A 19,838-nucleotide genomic window follows, 5' to 3' on the forward strand; every position below is an offset into this window, starting at 1 on the left:
TGAGAGAAGCTTTGCTAGTTGCAAGATGTATAATTGCTATTTCCTTATGACGACCACGCTCGTCGTTCACGGTTGAGAGATTGAACTCCAGAAACGGCGAAAACACCACGAAAAATCGCAGATATTCCACGATTCTGATTCGTACCGAGCGTAAACTAGCGAGTAGGTCACTGGAAGTCTGACATTATTAAAGCCCGAGTACTTTCCATCACTTTCTGCCGTTACAGAATTAACCAGCGCCCGCCATAAACGACCACGATCCTCGATCGACCGGCCGTAGTGGACATCGACGGCTCCGTATCGACGAGGAAAGGCACACAGCGCCGCGGATGGAGTTATGGTAATTAAATCGGAATAATAGGGCCGTTACGAAACCGTTTCGAAACGTATTCCTCCGCTTTCTCCGGCAGCGTGTCCCTCTCGTCTACTTATGACAGCGCCGATTCAAAAAGCGTGGATCCCTTTTTGTGCGGATAACTGAGCCGCCTGGCGATTCTCACCGAACGGGTTCTCTCTCTCTCTCTCTCTGTCTGTCTTTATCTCTCTCTATATCTATCCATCGCACTCTGCTCGCGCCGCGAGATTTCTCGAAAGGACGATGCCTGGGCCAGCCAGTTCTACCGTTTACCCGGAAATTTACCGACGCGACGGTCGAGCGGAAAAAGTTTGGCAGCGGCCGGTCAGCCTCGGCCCAAATATCGAACGCAGAGGAATCGATAGCGAGAGCGAACCCGTTGCCAAAATCTCCGCGAGACCGGAAGCTTTCGAGGATGTTACTTGGAGAGCTTTGTCAAGGGTGCTCCAGCTTCTCTCCTTAACCTGACTGCTCGCGGTAACTGTCGGCCTGTCGGTAACCCTAGAAAGAGACCACGTACGCGATTGTCTTTCTTTCGCCGTCCTGCGATTTCAATTTATTGGTGACTACGAGTTTTGTATAAATGCACGGACGTTTTCGAAATGCGTAACCTCTCGTTTGATCTTCGCAATAATATACGTCGAACCTCTACTCTGTTATATGTGTCTTATATGTTAATATCTATTATTATAGATACTTTGTGTTAAAATATAAAAACTGACAAAATCTGAGATCAATTCTCCTGAAAATTGCAGAATAATGACAAAAGAATATTTATTTCTATAATGTTCTTGTATCTTGTATGAATTTATGATAGAAGTAGTCAGCTAAAGTGCAAAGCTACGAATTAAAAATATGATTATACTATTGTTAATACGTTAAAACTATTGGAAGAAGGAATACATCTTTATCAAACTCCTGCTTGCTACAATTAATCCAGAACATTTTGATTTCGCATAAAAATCCGCGGTCGAGAATCTAGCGAAAAACTTTAATAACCTTCACATAACTTTGACGTAGCAAAATGTTCTGACATCTAGATATTACAAAAATGAATCTTCAGATCACAGAGGGTCTACTGAAATTGACTGAAATTCGATCGAGTTTTGAATCACTCATCTCCCAGAAATGCACTGTGCGCAATGTTCAAAGTATAAACGCTCATCGGTTCGTTGTTCTTAAAAAAATACGGTTTGCATAAAGTTCGATAAGCCGATTCCGGCGCCCGTCTATCACGTGACTGGCAATTGTTTCTCGATTGATACCCAGCGACGGGTTGGCGGGCGAGCGGTTCGCGTTTAGGTGAAAACCAGAACGGCAGAACAGCAGGAAACATAAATTCCGGGTTCGCCGATTCTTGGAAGAGAATCTGTGTTTATTGGAATTTATTGTTATCAGTTCTGACGCGTGGAACGCTTCCATAATTTTATGAGGCCGCTCCAGAAGCATTCAACAAGTATGTACCATGAGCGCATTAAATTGAAGCGGTAACTCGAACTATCCTCGATCCATCGTTCCCGATACTTCAGTTCTGCGCTCGTCGGAGACACCTTCCTGTCTGTTTAATGCCGGTCACTTATCTCAAGTTATAGTGATACTGACCGACTTTTTACGGCCACAATCCGTTTAAGTGTTCCTGGAAACTCATTCACCGGCTCGCTTCGACTCGGCGACCGAAGCTTAAACGGCAACCGTCGTTTGTACCCACGGCGATAATTGTGCGGCACGTTATTCCCGATCATCGGATGGCCATTCCGACTTTAATGGTAAACTAGATTGTAGGCAGACTAGCCGCGCACGGCCGTCCGATGCAAATCCGCGTTGGTCCGCCGTGGCGATACGGGAAAGAAAGAAATCGACGACCGCCGACTTTCCCATCGTTAGCGCTTCCCGATGGTTGATTTTGTTCGACGGAAATGCATAGAAGCGGCTCAGTGAAAATAAGACTCACAGCTGGAGGTTACGATACTCCAGATAGAAACGTTCACTTACCGTGAAGGTAGATCGCATAATTTTCACGGCTAGCCGAAGATGGGAACATCGGACATCCTTCTATTCACGAACTGGACCCTGCGCAGAAATTAAAATAGAAGTTAGATACGACACGCAAACGCTTGCGAGCAGTCGTTTGATATGAATCCGACGGAGAAACTAGATTCGTATGCTCCGTCGTTACATAAGATCGTAATAAGAGGACTGCGAAGTTTATAAGTTTACGATGGAAATGGGTGGGCAGAACTGAAAACAGTAAAAAGATTATAGGAATATTACAGTTCATGGAAACTCGAATTTGATTTATTTCTTGAGTATACATAATGTTCGGTCTCGAGAAGACCAAACACGAGATAAACACGGTCGGCCGCGATAGCCAAACCACTCGACGCAACGCGACTAGACCCAAAATTATCGGGTGTCATCGGACACCACTTCGAGACCTCCGTGAACGAACCCATTGACAGGGAAATATACAAACCATTTTTCCAGACATTTTCGCATCCTTCGAATCAATAAATTAACACGTTGACGACGACTTGACCCACCGGTGGGTCATACGTGTCAGACCCATAGGCTGCGTACATTTCTTTATTTTGCTTGCATTTCACAAAATAGATACTACAAAATAGGTTTATGTTATTTTTTCTCAACATTATAAACAGATATACAATAGTAAAAACATAGGAATTCAATATTATAAACTTAACATAATTATTTAATTTTTGTAAATTTTGACTCACAGAGAAAATTGTGAATATCGACGCCGGCGTCAACGTGTTAAGCACAGTTTCTCCAAATCACATCCCTACTCCGACGACCAAATTGCACCCCACCCACTCACCAATTAGAGACCTTTTTCACCCCCATATAGATATTAAGACAACCAATAGAAAAATCATAAGAGTCGACGTTATACATGACGCGAGACGGAACCGGTAGAACAGAGAAGACACTCGCTCAGAACACACCGAACAACACTCAGTCTCTCGCACATAATACCTCGAGCATACTTTGTACGATCAAAGCAAAATATACAAGAATTTGTTACTATTCCTTCGTCGAGTTTCAATTTAACTAGGCGCCGTTACATTGTAACCTCGTCATAGCCCCGAGTATCGTCGCGAGCAAGCGAAACGGGATTTACGACCCGCCGAAATCCGGCATACGGATTTGCGATATTTCGGCGCGCTACACATAAGTTGGGACAAACGATGAACCCAATTATGTCGAAACGAATTAGTTACAATATCTATATCGTTTACGTCGAAATAAATCAGTCGCAACATCCAGCGAGCTACGATCGTCGATCATTAATCGGATCGCTTCTTGCCGAGCCGTGCAAGCGACAAACACGAATAGGCGGCAAGTTCCGCGTGGCAGTCGGGAGAATAATTAAGTGTCCTAGGCGACACACACACACACACCTGGGCGGAAACTGCCAACAGAAAAATCGCCCGGGCTCCGTTGAAAGTTTGAGAATGTTGGTTGATTCGAGGCCAGGATTTCTGCGCCCGGACGGACGTAGCCGCGCCGCGCCGCGCGCCGGCTGGTTGGCGGCTGCAAAAACTGGTCGCCGAAGATCCGCGAAGATGGCCCTCCGTTGATGAGTATCCGATGATGCTTGCACGCAGGGTGGAACATCGGTCTGGCATGGAAATTGCCGGCGAGAATGATCGATAATAGTTTTTTGCGGTGCGCGGGCTCGGCTCGGCGCGGCGCCCGAAGAGGGACCGGCTCCCGAATGCAGTTTTGATAAGATCGATAGGCCTCTCTCTCTCTCTCTCCCTCTCGCAAAAGCCTGGGGACGCGTCGGTGCATAGTCGCGGCCCGCGCGGTCTGTAATACTTTGACGCAATATACACACGAATTTATTACGCGGCGCAGGTAGATTTAAGTGCATAATGATACGCCGCGCGGCGAGTTTGTAATTATACGGGCTCGCCGTTTCATGGCTGCCGTATTGTGTGCGGAAGATATCACGGTTTTATCGACTTCCTCCTCCGGGGCTCCACCGACGCCGGAGAAAGACTCTCTCCTGCCCTCTCTCTCTCTCTCTTCGCGATTCTCTGTCGCCCTCCGCAGCCGTCTCCGTGCTGCTCGTTCTTCACTGCAATTATTCAAAATGGAACCACGAACGCGTTGGCCGGCTTGTATCGAGCATAAATATCGTTCCCGAACGCAGAGACCGGCCCACCGCGCCGACGTTTCGCGTGCTAATTCCTTCCTGGTGCGCGGGGCTAATGATATCGTCCGACGCTATCAATTATCGTCGCCGTGGGTTTCCCCGGGCTTCGCAGAGCGACCGTCATTTTCCGTCGTCTCCGCGATCGCCTTGACGCTCGCCGCGTCTCCCGATTTTTTAGCCGCAGCCCTGTCCAGCGTGGAACCTGATTTACCATTTTTTGCAATCTGCTCGGATCTCTCCTGGATGCTCGTTGGGATCGCTTCTCGCGTCTCTTGATTTTTCACCTGCGAGACAGGGCGGATATGTCGCAATTACTGAGGCTTTAAGCCAATTTTCGCTAGAGCTATCATTGAATACTCGAATTTTGATTTGATGCAGCAAAGATATAATTTGATATTTCTGTCTTTAGAAATATTTGTTTGCTTAATTTAAAAATTGTGCTTAATTAAATAAAGCCACAGAAACTGGTGAAGCACTGATATTAAGACAGTTACGTAAATTAGAGGAATTTGGGCTTTTATACTAATTCAGTTTTGGGACCAGATTTAGTATTGCAAAGCTGTTCTCGCGGCTGGTCTTCCTTCTCGGCGGACGCTGCATTCTAATTTTCAATCGAAGCGCCGCGATTGGCGCACGTCCCGAGAGCCTACGGCGGGACACCGTTTCGCGGGACTCGGTATTCGAGGAATCTCGAAGCTCGATTGTAGAGATAAATCGCGCGCAAATCGACCCGCTCGAAGGAAGAAAGTCGGGGTAAATACATATTTTATACGGTTAGGTGATTTGTTCAAACACTCGCGGCCGCCTGCGTGTTCGTGCATTATCCCGACCGGCCGTTACACGCGCGCGTTGCCGTTCCAGCTAGACGTAGTCATCCAACGCGGAAGTCCTCGTTCGAAAGGCACTCTCCGGTACGCGATATCCTGGATGAACTTTATGTCGGATTATGTGAACACCTTTTGCCCCTGGAGGAGCCGGCGGGATGCTTGCGTTAAGAAACGGTTAATTTAAGGAATATAGCCGGTCCGCGGTTACCACTCTTGCGTTTACGGCTCGTAAAAATGCTAGCCAAATAAAACAAAGTAAGAGACTCGATGGAATCTAATACGGTTACCTCTGCCATCTATGAGATGTTCCTGAGAATCGCCGAATTGTTCCAACAGAAGTTATATTCTTGTAGAGTAGCGGAGTCGGTTACTGTGGGACTGAGTTAGGCAAGGAGTAATCTGATTAATTATTAATGATTGCAACTCGTTAGCTATTGTAGTTGATTTTGTAGTGATTATCGAATTACATAATTTCTATATAAGTTAATAGATATTTTTTAGTTTAGATATAATTTGTAGTAACTAACGATTTATAATCGTTGATCATTATTCATATTATTTTTTACATAATAGTTATAAATTAATGCAGTAACTAGTGAATTATAAACGTTAATCATTGAGCAAATTACTTACTACCCATCTCAGCTGTTGGGTAAATAATTGTTTTGCCTTTGCTTCGTTTACTAGCATAATTGATTTTATATTTATCGAATAACAAATATTACATCTTTTTATTAAAAAATAAGCAAGTAAAAAAATGTATTACATTTCATTCAATAAAAAGTAAATTATGCCCGAGGACAAAGTAAAGGCAATGTGTCACATCACAGTAATTGGCTCTACTGCCCAACAGTAACTAGAAATAATTAGAAATAAATAATATTTCATGAAATCCAGTGGCTAAAAAGGAAGTTGAAAGGTAACTACGCATCGATTCGAACCGAAATGGATCATCTCTCGAAACTGATTACGGAAAAATTGAATCAGCATCGCAGACGAATATTTCTGGAACATAGAGTGCACTCGACGGCGTCTTTATCGAATTTCGTTGACGGTTCCGTTGATTCGACGGCAAGCTCGCTATCAATTTCGCCGCGTTTACAGAGAGTTTACGGATTCCCGGGTAGACAGGGAAGAATGCGGCAAATTTCCATAATTTTGCAGACGCGTCCTCGGCGAGAGGCGCAGCACCGTCGATCGAGGAGCATCGCAGAAATATACGGATTCCTGTGCGTCAAGCCCTCGAGTGCCTTTACGATCGGTACATCGTCTTCGACGCAGGCCTTCCGCGAACCGACGCAACATCCATCCGACGCACGATCGGATTTCAGAGCGCGACTCCGCGTGGGAACGTGTGTACGCGTCGATTTCACGTGTGCACACGTTGCAGCCGCGAGGCGTACCGACCGGTCGATTCGACGAACGCGTCACCGCCGCTGGAAACGCTTCGGACCAACGACGATCGAGACTGCTCCTTTCCTCGTCCCGTTCGCCGGGACGAGTAATTAATAATACGCCGTGCCGCGGCTGTTCCGTCTCCGTCTGCTCGCGAGCGGATCGCCTTTTGTATCTACGAGACCTTCTTCCTCCGCGATCCGCTGTTAACCTTTCTCCGTGCCCGCTTAGAAAGTAGCCTCGATACACCGGCCGACCGCTGTCGCAATTTGTATTCGGCCCCAACGGATGCAACGTCCGCTTCCAGGCGAGTCCGCCATTTTTATTTCCCGCGCGACACGGCGAACTTGGAGCGTTTACCTTGCTAGGTCCTCCTTAATCCGGCCAATCTTACTTGACTAAGTAGATTGATTAATAATTAAGGTTATAATCCTATAGTTAGTATATATGATTTGTAATGATACATAAATAATTTATAATAATAGGGAAAGAAGAAATTAATTTATAAATTACTGTCATGCTATAAAATAACTAACATAAGAGTTGATCATTAAACAGGTTTCATCTAACTATTATAAATCAGTTACAGCGACTAATCAGATATAAATGATTATAAATCAGTTACAATTACTAATTATAAATCGTAATAAATTAGTTGCGGTAACTAACGAGCGCTAACTCATTACAAATTAGTTATAATAATTAACGTGCGAAGTGTCATTAGTCAGATCACTTTTTGCTGTAATATTCAGTGGTAGGTACCGCGAAGGAGAGTCACAGCGATCCAAGCGATATTTCCGCGGACCGAGACCAGTAGTCCTGTCGCGGCCAGCTTCTGCACGAAAGGTAGCCAATTCGAGAAACTCGGTAGTTTCCAGGGAATCGCGTTTCAGCTGGATAGGAGCGACGATGTTTTCCCCCGATAATCGTCGCTCGCAGCTCGCGGCCACTTTTGAGCCGTCCGGTACACGCGGATGATTTGTTCCTGGAAGTTCAGGAACTTATTGATTCCCGGCAGCTACGTGGGAGACGGCGGACTCGCCGGTTTCGTGTCGTCGCTTGCGAGAGCGCGCCGCGCGCTTGATCACGATTCACCGGCTGCATCCACGATATTTCCAGCCGCGTTGTGCAACCGGCGCGTAATTATTCAAAAGCATCGCCTCGCGAGCCGATCGGCGCACGGCTCCGATCGCTCTCGACGATTTCTCGCACGGCGCGAGTTTCCGCGATCCAGCCTCGGCGCGACGTTTCATCGGAAAGCTGGCCGGGAGAGTCTGCGAAAAATTCGAAGAAAGTACGTCCCCGCGTCGCCTCGATACGACAGGTTTCCGCGCGGGGCCGGTCTCGTTATGATTTCTTCGTCCGCGACAGGTAAAACCAATAAGAGGTATCTCTGCAAAGAGCGTGGTGAAATTGTTTGCGCGCACGGCTTGTTTGTCTCGCGGAAACACGTTACGCGGTGGGTAGAAATGCTCTCTGCCCGAGCTGCAACAATCGCGAACGAGATGAAAATTGATCGGGGACTCGTTCTGAATTAATAGGGACGCGGCTTGGGACGGTAAAGAGGTGAAGTGCTGTAACGATGCACGGGGAAATCCTAAATCCTTGAATCGAGCCGCTGAAAGCAGAAATCTGTGTAGTCGATGTAATTGGAAATGATAATTCGTTGTTACAATAGTTTTAGGTAAGTTCTAGCTTAAAAATAATTCAGAATAATTAAAAAGGATCAAATCAAATATTAACCCTCCCCTGTCACACTTCCTATGCGAAGCACGGAGCTTATACAATTTTCAAACAACTGTCAGTCAAACGCCGACAATAGTACTGTGACCCATAAAATTTGAGAAAATATAATTTGCAACCCAACACCTCGCGTCCAAGTATATCTCTGGTTACTTGTAAATTTTACTTTTTCGAAACAGGTCATTCCGCCTCGGACGGTAGAGCGATAGATTAAAAAATATTTTGCAATTGAAAAACATTAAATGATAACTATTCGATAATACTAACATTATATAACAGCCAACAATATCAAAGAAACCTAGCGCAAAGTTCGCTTACAATCGCTTTCGCTTTAGACGGCTCAATCGTGGTCGACTTGTCCAACTAAAATAACACCGACGGATTTCCTACTTCGTATTTCATTCGCTTTCGTCGTGAAAGCATAAAACCGCCAATGTGTTGAGAGTTTGAGACCCAATTGATTGTCGAACATGTTGCACGGCGGTCTAAAAAAATTCGAAATAGCACGGAGTAGGATGTGGAGACCGGTGTCTGGTTGTTTGCGAGGAGTTTAGGGGTCTCGTGTGTGGAGCACGGGAGCAAGTGCCCAGTTGGGCGAACGATTTCGAGGCGGAATCAGATTGGGAGTTGATTAAGAAAAGCAACGAGGCGGGTGGTGGAGAATGCCGGCCCGTAAAATCGGTGTTTGTCGCAGCAAACGCGGGCGAATCGTCGTCCTCGTCGTCGTGGTCTCGATTTTAAAGGGGCATGACGTCAGTGATCCGGCGTGGGCCGACCTCTCTCTTTCTCTGGCGCGCGTTCGTTCGTTCGTTCGTTCGTTGGTTGGTTCGATCGTGGAACGAGGACTGGCTCTGGCAAAGCCTCCGGGCAGCTGTCGCCTCGCGATCCTTTCCATATAACGATCTTTCCTCCGGTCTCGACATTTTTCATATAGCCCCTGTCGACTTTCTACCCAACTGGGAGCCGCTCGAAAGAGGAACGACACGCCGTGGCGTGCCGTAACGAATTTAGTCGGGCGCATCTCTCTTTCTCTCTCTCTCTCTCTCTCTTTCTCTTTCCCTCCTTCTCTTTCTATATATCCCCGGTCTTATCTTTATCTCTGTCCGTCTTTATCCGCCCCCTGTTTCTCGTTCTTCGCGAGGACGGTCGACGGGGAGAAGCCGAGGGGAAATATTACTGTACTCCGCTGCGACGATTCGGGATTCGATACGTTTACCCGGCAACGAGATGTTAAAAATCGCTCTCGGCTCCGTGGCGCCCTATACAAGCTTCAGAACTGCGTTTTTGGGACTGCGGAAAAATAGTTGATACAGTGCGAGAATCTCTTGCGCGTTTATCACTGCGGCGTCTTTGTAAAATAGAGAGAAACCTTGCTGTTAGCAACGAACTGTTACGCAGCACTGTTACGATTATTGTTATTTATTAGTAAATAGATTGGAAGCCCTTTCTGTACATAATAGTTTAAATATAGGAGTAATGTAAACATTATATACATTATATGATTGTATTATTAATAGACTTCGCATTTCATGCACTTATGACAAAAATGAGTATCTAGAATGGCAAACAGCTGAAAGATTAAAATCATTCAATAATAATTTACTTTTCTTCTATTAAAGTTAATCAGAAAAATTTTGCAACCTTTTTTGCAACACATATAGACTATTTCGTAAAAAGATCCGCGGTTTAATTATTATTAATATTTTGCAACTTATCGTCGAAGTAATCGTAAGAAGTGCAGTCACTTTTGGAGCAGACACATAAATGTCGTAGCTCCGCATAAAATCTCCAGACCGATATTTTAAATATTTATGTAACTGCATTACTTAAAACGATCCAAGGTTTTTAATGTTTTCAATATTTCAATTGAAACGTCGCGTTAAGGTTTGATCGAGCGACAGAAGAATTTATCGAGTCGGTCGTCGTTTCCAACGTACGGCGTGTTACCAGAGGAACAACAAGCTTATTAAAAATGTTTTCTCGTCACGAAAATATTGTCCGCGCTCGATATTTCGTGCAGCGACGTCGCATTCTACGGTGGAAACGTCGAAAGCAACAGATAACAATACGGTACAATGCTCGCAAGCGATCCCCATTAAACCATAAAATTACAGTGACGAGACGGGACAGTAAACACTCGCGTTCTCGCCGTGCGGTGCATTTCCGCGATTTTTCGGAGCCGAGATGCGGCTCGAAAATCACGCGCGACGTTCCACGACTAATTTGGGAAAAAGGAGAGAAAGGGAGACGGCAAGGAAAAAAGGAGAGAGAGAGAGAGCGAGAGAGAGATAGAGAGAGAGGAAGAGGGAAAGGGAGAGAGACAGAGAGGCAGGAACGGAGAAGCGCAACGAGGCACGGTGAAGAACAATCGCGTGTTTAGTGCTCCTCGGCGTCGAGTCGGGCGGTATATAATTAAAAAAAATAATTTTTCAAGTGTTCTACGCTCAAAAGAGTGGAAGCTATGGCGCTCGAGGGGACGGAAATAGAGTCGGCGTGGAATTACGCTGCGATTTTCCATCTCTCTCGTTCTATCCTTCTCTCTCTCTCTCTCTCTCTCTCTCTCTATCTTCTCCCGTGTCACTGCCGGTTATTAACTGCTCCTCGACTACACTTTGTTAAACATCGAGTTTCTCCGGGCGACCATCGAGTAACAATCGAACCAAGCAACCGACCCGGATATCGTTTCCTTCCTTTTTTTTCGGCGTTCCGCGTTCTCTCCTCGCTCCGGCGAGCTTAACGTTACGCCTCGTGCTCGCTTCTCGAAATCTGCGTCGCAAGCTAGGATGCAACGACCCGGCAGTGACCAGAAATCAATTTTTGACCATCGATATTGAATATAACATATATTGAATATATTATCATATGTAGCTTTCGTTTTCTTATGATCGATGCAGGAAGTCTCGATTGTCGCTGAGAGTTGGTGGAACTAGGTTACTAACTTAGAATTTTAATTCATGTGTTTCCGCGTACACTCGTTAAAATCGTGATGACGCGGTTCCCAATGACTTTTTCAAGTGAGCGGGATATTAAATAAATGATTTGTTTTTGATTAAACGAAGACTAAACTCTTTATTGAAAATAACACTTAAAGATACGGTTATTGTGACTTTCTAAGTGGTATACTGTGTAGGCGGTGATAGAATGTTTGGTGTATACTATGGCGTGAGAATGAAAAATGTTCCTAATCACAAGTTTTGCATCCCTTTTATAAATTTACGGAGAGAAAAGCTCGCCCGCGGATTGGGTACTGGTGAGGTGGAGAGGGAAGCCAGAGGCCCGGACCTTGGCGATCACGTAGGCCTCAAGAACCCAAGCGAGTGACCGGCGCGGCCCATCTGGCGACCCTACCATAAACTAGGAAAACTAATTTTGATGAATGTCTTTATGGTCGACAGTATTAATTTAATTTAGCAGAATAAAAGAGGTACTAAAATGAAATTGGGTGTTAAAAGAGAAAGGTAAAATTCCTTGTAGGACGGACCGCTGCATGTTTTGAACCTTGCACGTAGCAGGCAATAAACCCGGAAAAGTGCCTCGACTTAAAGACAAATCTGTGAATGTAATAATGGTTTAACATTTGGATGCAGCTGTAGGTTATAATGAAATAAACAGATAAAACGTTAGTAAAGTAATGGCTTTTCAGAGAACTGCCTGCTACGGATGGTTTTCTATACAATGTAAACTGTTGGGTCGCGCGCCTGATTCCGCGATTCCTTATAAGCGGAACATTCTCCCCCCCTTGAGAGGGAACCGATCAAAGTGTAATGATGTGTATGAATGTGATGTTCTGTACAAGTGTACATATTTGTGTGGTATATCCTTCTATTTATGAATTATTAGAAATAATGTTTCCGGGTTGATCATCCGATTGGGTCGGCAATGGTACGAGTTTCTTGACGCTCCGATCGAACACGTTCGTAGCAGTCTTTACTGTAACTGTACGAACTATGCCGTCGGAGCCTGGGTGAATCTTGATGACGCGTCCAAGAGGCCACTGCATAGAAGGCACATTATCTTCTCTGAGGAGAACGATGGTGCCCTCGGTTATTGGGTGATGTCCTCTGGTCCACTTACGGCGAGTGGTCAATTCATTGAGATACTCCCGATGCCAGCGTTTCCAAAATTGTTGCTTTAATTGTTGGACACGCTGCCATGCAGATAAGCGATTTGACGGAGTGTCCTTGAAGTCTCGTTCGCGTAGACTCGTAAGAGCATCACCAATGAGGAAATGGCCTGGAGTTAATGCAAGGAGATCTGTTGGGTCGGATGAAATTGGAGTGAGGGGTCGAGAGTTAAGGATGGCTTCGATATCGATAATTAATGTGTTTAGATTCTCAAATGTAAATAATTCAGCACCTGCGACGCGTTTTAAATGGTTTTTGAACGATTTTACCGCTGCTTCCCAGAGACCTCCAAAATGGGGAGCTTGTGGTGGGATGAAATGCCAGTTTATGGCGCGTTCTGTGAGGAATGTGGTTATCTTCTCGCGATGATCATCTGAACGTAATAATTCGCGCAGTTCCCGAAATTCATTAGTTGCTCCCTTAAAATTCGTTCCGTTATCGGAATATAAGTTTAAACAGAAGCCTCTTCTGGCGATAAAGCGTCGTAATGCTGAGATAAAAGCTTCGCTGGTTAAATCACTAACGAGCTCAAGATGGACGGCTTTTATGGCTAGACATACAAATACTGCGACGTAGACCTTGACGCGACCACGGTTTCTGAGTTTTCGTTCCTTTATGAAAAATGGTCCGCAATAGTCGACTCCTACGTTGGTAAATGGACGCGATTCTGTGATTCTTGCTTGAGGTAAGTTGCCCATAATATAATTGACGGGTGTCGGATTAGCTCGACGACAGCGGATACATTTCTGAATGGTGTGCCATACTTGGCTTCGACCATCGATTGGCCAATATGTCCTTCGTAATGAATATAGGGTGTGTTGGGTGCCCGCATGTAAAAGGTTCATATGTTCGTTTAAGATGATACACGTTGAAACGTGCGATTTTGGCAGAATAATGGGATGTTTTTGTGCAAACGTCAAAGTTGAATTCTGTAACCGACCTCCTACTCTGATAATGCCGTCTTGATCGATAAACGGACTTAGTTTTAATAATTTGTTTTGGATTTCCTGGTCCGCTTGATGCCTAAGAGCGCGTAATTCCCTTTCGAAATATTTGGCCTGTAATAGCTTGATTATGGTGATTTTCGCTTGCGCCAACTCGCTGACAGTAATACTTCCCTTTGCAATCGGACCCGGCTTCCACCGTCGGCATAGTGCAATGATCCGCACCAATTTTCCCCACGATGAATACCGTTCGAGGATACTTGTGTCAATTGCTGTTGTTTTCGTAGCCAAGCAGGTAACTATTCTTTGCTCCGGATCTTCAGTACACGGGATTAGTTCTCGACTAGGCCAGAATGCTGATTCTTGTTTAAGCCATGGTGGCCCGTGTTGCCATATGGATGGTCGTAGAAAATCCTGGATAGTTTGACCTCGAGAGAGTAGATCTGCCGGATTATCTGCAGAGCTGACGTGGCGCCAATTGGAGATTGTGGTTTTTGCTTGTATTTCGGATACTCGGTTGGCGACAAAGGTTTTCAGAGTGTGCGGAGACGAGTTTAGCCAGTGAATAACAATTGTCGAGTCCGTCCAAAGAATTGTACGGTCGATTTGAATGTGTAATGCCTTTTGAATTGAATTGGATAAACCGGCGAGTAGCAATGCTCCGCATAATTCGAGTCGCGGGATTGATTGACTCTTTAATGGTGCAACCTTGGATTTGGCTGCGAGAAGTTCTACTTGTGTTTCCCCTTGTGTGTTTGTGGAACGAAGATATATACATGCTCCGTAGGCCTTCTCGCTGGCGTCGCAAAATCCATGAAGCTCGATGGTTGAAGCGGCAGTAATTATCGTTTTCCGGTGAAATTTCACGTTGTTAAGTAGTGGTAATTTTGTATAGTATTGTGACCATTCTGTATGTATACTCATAGGAAGTGATTCGTCCCAATCCACCTTCAACGTCCACAGTTTCTGGAGGAGGATTTTTGCGATGATAATTATAGGACCGAGGAGACCTAATGGGTCATAAATTTTTGCAATTTCTGAGCTAATTATCCGTTTTGTGACGCGAGGTGTATGTGTAAGAGGTTTGACAGTGTAAGTAATAGAATCCTCCATCGAATCCCAGACAATCCCAAGCGTTTTTATTGTTGATGATTCGCCGAGGTGGAGTTTTTGATTGACGTTTTGATCACCCAACCCGTTTAACAATTCCTGATTATTAGAGGCCCATTGTCTGATGTTCAATCCAGCTGAACGGAGAAGTTGTGTCAATTCGTCTCGCAACGTGAGGGCGTCTTGTATCGTAGACGCGCCGGTGAGGGCATCATCTACGTAAAAATCCCGTTGCAGGATCTTCGCCGCTGCAGGAAAGCGGTGACCTTCATCTTGTGCCAGTTGCTTGAGGCATCGGATCGCTAAATATGGGGCGGCTGATAAGCCGAATGTCACTGTATTTAATTGATACGTCTTAATAGAATTGTCTGAGTCACGCCAGAGAATTCTTTGGTATTGTCTGTCTTCTGGGCGCACGAGAAACTGTCGATACATTTTTTCGATGTCGCCGGTGATGACATATTGGTGTACGCGAAATCGAAGTAAAATGCACAACAAATCATCTTGGATCTTGGGCCCGGTGTGTAACGTGTCGTTGAGTGAGATTCCGGTACTTGTGACTGCAGACCCGTCGAAAACTACACGTAGTTTGGTTGTATCGCTCGACATTTTGATAACTCCGTGGTGTGGAAGATAGTATCCCTGGTTAGATGAGTGTACCTCGGACATGTGTCCAAGATCGAGGTATTCTTGAATGACTGCTCCGTATTGCAGTTTCAACTCTGGATCACGTTTGAACTTCCGTTCTAATGCGCTGAGACGTTTCAGTGCCTGCGTTTCGGATTCTCCCAGTTTGGATTTGTTTTTGTTGAATGGAAGTGCGACAACATATCTACCTTCTGTGTTACGTGTAATGGTATCCTGATAATGTTGCTCGCATGTCGCTTCTGATTCGGATAGATGCTTCGATTGTGGACCTTCTTCCAATTCCCAAAAACGTGTTAAATCAAGGTTCAGTGTTGTGGTGTTGCATGTTTGTTTCCGAGTTGGTTGCGTGGTTGGCACACTTCCTCCGATGACCCATCCAAGCATCGTCTTTTGAAGGAGAAGATCCGGACCGCCTGGTTGCGCGAGATTGATTTGCCCTACGCATAATATCGATAGCGCGGTTCCAGCCCCCAGTAAGATGTCGACTGGTGCCGGTCGATGGAATTTTGAATCTGCTAATTCGATATTGCGGGGGATTCTGAGCGTTCGTCGATCGACGGTTTGATCTGGTACGACCGAAGCAATATTTGGTATTATTAAAAATGTGAGGGTTCGATTGTATGTGCTAACTCTTGATTGAATGGTTGCCTGAACGGTGTGTTTGACTGTGGTAGAGAGAGAATTGAGTGCGCCTACAGAAACTGTGCATGGCTCTCGTGACAGACGGAGTTTTTTAGCAAGATCTTCAGTCATGAAATTGGTGGTGGAGCATGTGTCGATTAGAGCACGGCATGGAATCCTTTTATGATTGTTGTCGGTGATGTTAATTTGTGCTGTTACTAATAATTCGTTGGTATCGGAATTGACTATAAATGAGTATGCTTGAGTGGATCTGGGGATTTTATGCGCTGGTAGTCAGATTGATCTTGTTTGTTCGCTGATCGCGGTCTTTTCGTCGGGAAGTAGTGCGGATACAGGTATATCGTGTGTTGTACTTGGTGGCGTCACAGTTTGTTTCTGAATTGCATGTTCTTGTTGATGGAGAAGAGTGTGATGTCGTTGGTTGCATAGCCTGCATTTAAATAACGAACGGCAGACGTTCGTGGTGTGGCCGGGTCGCAAGCAATTATGACACAACGCTTTCTTGAGCACAATTTCTAAACGGGTCGGTGGCGACGCGAGATAAAAGGTTTCGCACTCTCGAATAAGATGCGATCCGTCGCAAATCGAACACTGTGGTGTCCTTGAGGTCAGGAATGTCTGTGTGCGCGATATTCCTCCGGTGTTTGATTTTACATTCGTGAAAGGGGTAGTGCGGTTTCCGTGTAAAGGGTTGATTTTGGCGACCGCTGCCGGTGAACAATTGGCTCGTTTCTCCAGAAATTCTGTCAAGTGTGTGTACGCAGGCATGTTTTTATCGGGTAGTGTAAGCTCCCATTGCCAGATAGTGTCGGGATTGATTTTAGATAAGATCGTGGATATTAAAAAGGAGTTCCATGCTGAAATCGGTTCGCCTAGATTCCGCAGTGCTCGCAGGTGTTGGTTTAACGCATCCAATAAATTGCTTAAGGCTTCTGGCGTGTCCCTTGTTAATTTCGGAATCTCGCGAATAGCATCGCAATGCCTTAGGAGGGTTCGGCGGGGACAGTGAAATTTATCTTTTAAAGTTTCCATCGCATCGATGTAATTTGCGTCGGTGGTTTTCAGTGACTGAATGCTCGCCGCCGCTTTTCCGGTAAGGGTCGATCGCAGATACTGAAGTTTTTGGACCGGTGTTAGATTTTCATTGCGGTCGATCATTGATGAGAAGACATCGTAGAATGATGCCCAATTTTCTACAGTGCCATCGAAGGTCGGTAATCGCATCTCTGGTAATTTGACTGACATTGGAGCTGTTATCGTTAATGCTGGTGATCCGGGAATGACCTCACGAGGATTGTTCGATATTTCGTTTCTTTTCATCATTGCCTTTGCCCGAGCTACTGTCGCATAATAATTGCCTTGAATTTCAAACCGACGCGCTTCTTCGGATGGATCGAGAGTTTCTAACTCGAATTGAATGTCGTCGAAACGATTAAACGCTTTGTTGAGTCCGTCGAGATGTTCAGAAATAAGGAGGTTATCGCAAGTATCAGAGTCTTGAAAATGATCTAATGTATTGGCTAGTGCCGTAATCTGTCCGATGATGTTACCACGTTTGCGTCGCAGAGTGCTGATTTGAGGGTCTTGAGAAGCCATAGTTGGAAGGTGGAGAAAGATAAGGGATTTGGTGATGAAATGAACGAGCCTACCTTTGCGGCGTGACGACTGCAGTGATCCTTTTCAAACCACGGCTCCTTGTGGTCCTAGGTTGAACGTTGAAGTAGCCGTTGTAGACGTGCCTCAGGTCAAGGTGGCTGATGTAGTCCTGAGGGCGACTGTTGATCACGTAGTCGATGTCCGTTGAATTTTCCCTTGTTCACTGACACCAAATCCGGCTCGAAGGACCAATGTTTCCGCGTACACTCGTTAAAATCGTGATGACGCGGTTCCCAATGACTTTTTCAAGTGAGCGGGATATTAAATAAATGATTTGTTTTTGATTAAACGAAGACTAAACTCTTTATTGAAAATAACACTTAAAGATACGGTTATTGTGACTTTCTAAGTGGTATACTGTGTAGGCGGTGATAGAATGTTTGGTGTATACTATGGCGTGAGAATGAAAAATGTTCCTAATCACAAGTTTTGCATCCCTTTTATAAATTTACGGAGAGAAAAGCTCGCCCGCGGATTGGGTACTGGTGAGGTGGAGAGGGAAGCCAGAGGCCCGGACCTTGGCGATCACGTAGGCCTCAAGAACCCAAGCGAGTGACCGGCGCGGCCCATCTGGCGACCCTACCATAAACTAGGAAAACTAATTTTGATGAATGTCTTTATGGTCGACAGTATTAATTTAATTTAGCAGAATAAAAGAGGTACTAAAATGAAATTGGGTGTTAAAAGAGAAAGGTAAAATTCCTTGTAGGACGGACCGCTGCATGTTTTGAACCTTGCACGTAGCAGGCAATAAACCCGGAAAAGTGCCTCGACTTAAAGACAAATCTGTGAATGTAATAATGGTTTAACATTTGGATGCAGCTGTAGGTTATAATGAAATAAACAGATAAAACGTTAGTAAAGTAATGGCTTTTCAGAGAACTGCCTGCTACGGATGGTTTTCTATACAATGTAAACTGTTGGGTCGCGCGCCTGATTCCGCGATTCCTTATAAGCGGAACACATGGTTCCGGGAAATTGTACTTTAACATCAGGTTAGCGGAACCAGACGAAATGGCGGCTCACTGATTTTTTAATTTTTGATTGTTCAGAATGGAAAGATCTTTTACATTTATCAGATACTTGCTTAATATAAATACGCTTTACTTGCAGCAAATATTACTATAATCTGATTTAGGAGTGGGAATAAATGCCTTGTTGTTATTTTTATAAATAAAAAATAGCTGGTCTTATTGCTTAAATGTTCAGACTGAATTAAAAGTGTCCATTCTATTATATATATAATATCTATTTTAATCTGCCTATTTTAAGACTATTTTAATCTGCCTATTTTAAATTTATTTTAAATCTATTTTAATCTACCTATTTTCAATTTCACTTATATACTTCCTTCGGGAATACATCAAATATGCAGTCTCGATACAACAAGTATTAACTATGCAGTTTCAATCTCAATGTCCGAATTTCTCTGATTTTGTTTATAAAGATGCGCTAAAATACTATTTAAACGATTAGAACGAAGAAACAACGTCTTAAAGATGATCCAAGAAATTCGCGGGAATGCTGTCGCAGTGCCGCAGATTCACGATTGCCATAAGTTCGGTCGCAGAGAGCGGGTCGCGTCGCGACGACGACCACGTCGACGAATCGCGTCCTCAATGGCGCCTTTCAGCCGGTAATCGATTCGCGGCCAGCAGAGGAAAGAAAATGGGAGCGGCGCTTTAATCGCGCGCTCCGCTCTTCCCTTTGTGGATCTACCGTCTTCGAGCACCCTCGCCCTCTCCCCCGCGCCGCCTGAAATAATAACTCTCGGCAGAGTGAAATGTTAACTCCCTGTCCTCCGGCCTACGGATCTCGCGCCGGTCAACGAGCTAACGACAGCTCGTTGAATTAACGCGAATACGTTGGACCTTTCGTGCCGTTTCCCGCAATTCCACCGTGCGATTCGAACCGTCGTTCGAGGATCCATCGAACCGAGGCTGCGACGCCGTTTCATTTTCCTTCAGAAATCTGTCGCGGATAGATCGGAGAAACTCGCGAGCATCGCAAACGAGATAGGATAGTGCCGAGACTTACGCCGATTGATTTCTCAGCTCTCATTGTGTAGCCGATGGCAGGCGCGGTGCATTTTGCACAAATTTTTCCCGTAAATTCATCGAATAAGGTTTTATTCGGAAAATATATCGAGCAAATTTGACGAATAACATTTTATCCGTGTAATAACGCGCGCGTAATACTTCACGCGGGAAATAT

General features: G+C 45.0%; 2 protein-coding genes across 8 annotated transcripts in view; both read right to left on the bottom strand.

Moving 5' to 3' along the window:
• The window catches only part of LOC144475575 (bromodomain adjacent to zinc finger domain protein 2B), a 257,990-nt gene that overhangs the window by 123,876 nt on the left and 114,276 nt on the right, over positions 1 to 19,838 (bottom strand). For all 7 annotated transcript variants that reach the window (XM_078191603.1, XM_078191602.1, XM_078191604.1 and 4 more), the window contains exon 3: positions 2,348 to 2,425. In XM_078191603.1, coding sequence (XP_078047729.1) covers positions 2,348 to 2,365 — 18 coding nt within the window. In that variant the 5' untranslated portion in view covers positions 2,366 to 2,425. The remainder of the gene's footprint in view (positions 1 to 2,347; positions 2,426 to 19,838) is intronic.
• LOC144475486 (uncharacterized) lies at positions 12,327 to 15,710 on the bottom strand. The gene has a single exon (XM_078191444.1). It carries the CDS (start codon positions 15,708 to 15,710, stop codon positions 12,327 to 12,329), a length of 3,384 nt encoding a protein of 1,127 aa, XP_078047570.1.

Source organism: Augochlora pura, chromosome 10, assembly GCF_028453695.1.
Source record: "Augochlora pura isolate Apur16 chromosome 10, APUR_v2.2.1, whole genome shotgun sequence".
Taxonomy (NCBI): Eukaryota; Metazoa; Arthropoda; class Insecta; order Hymenoptera; family Halictidae; genus Augochlora; species Augochlora pura.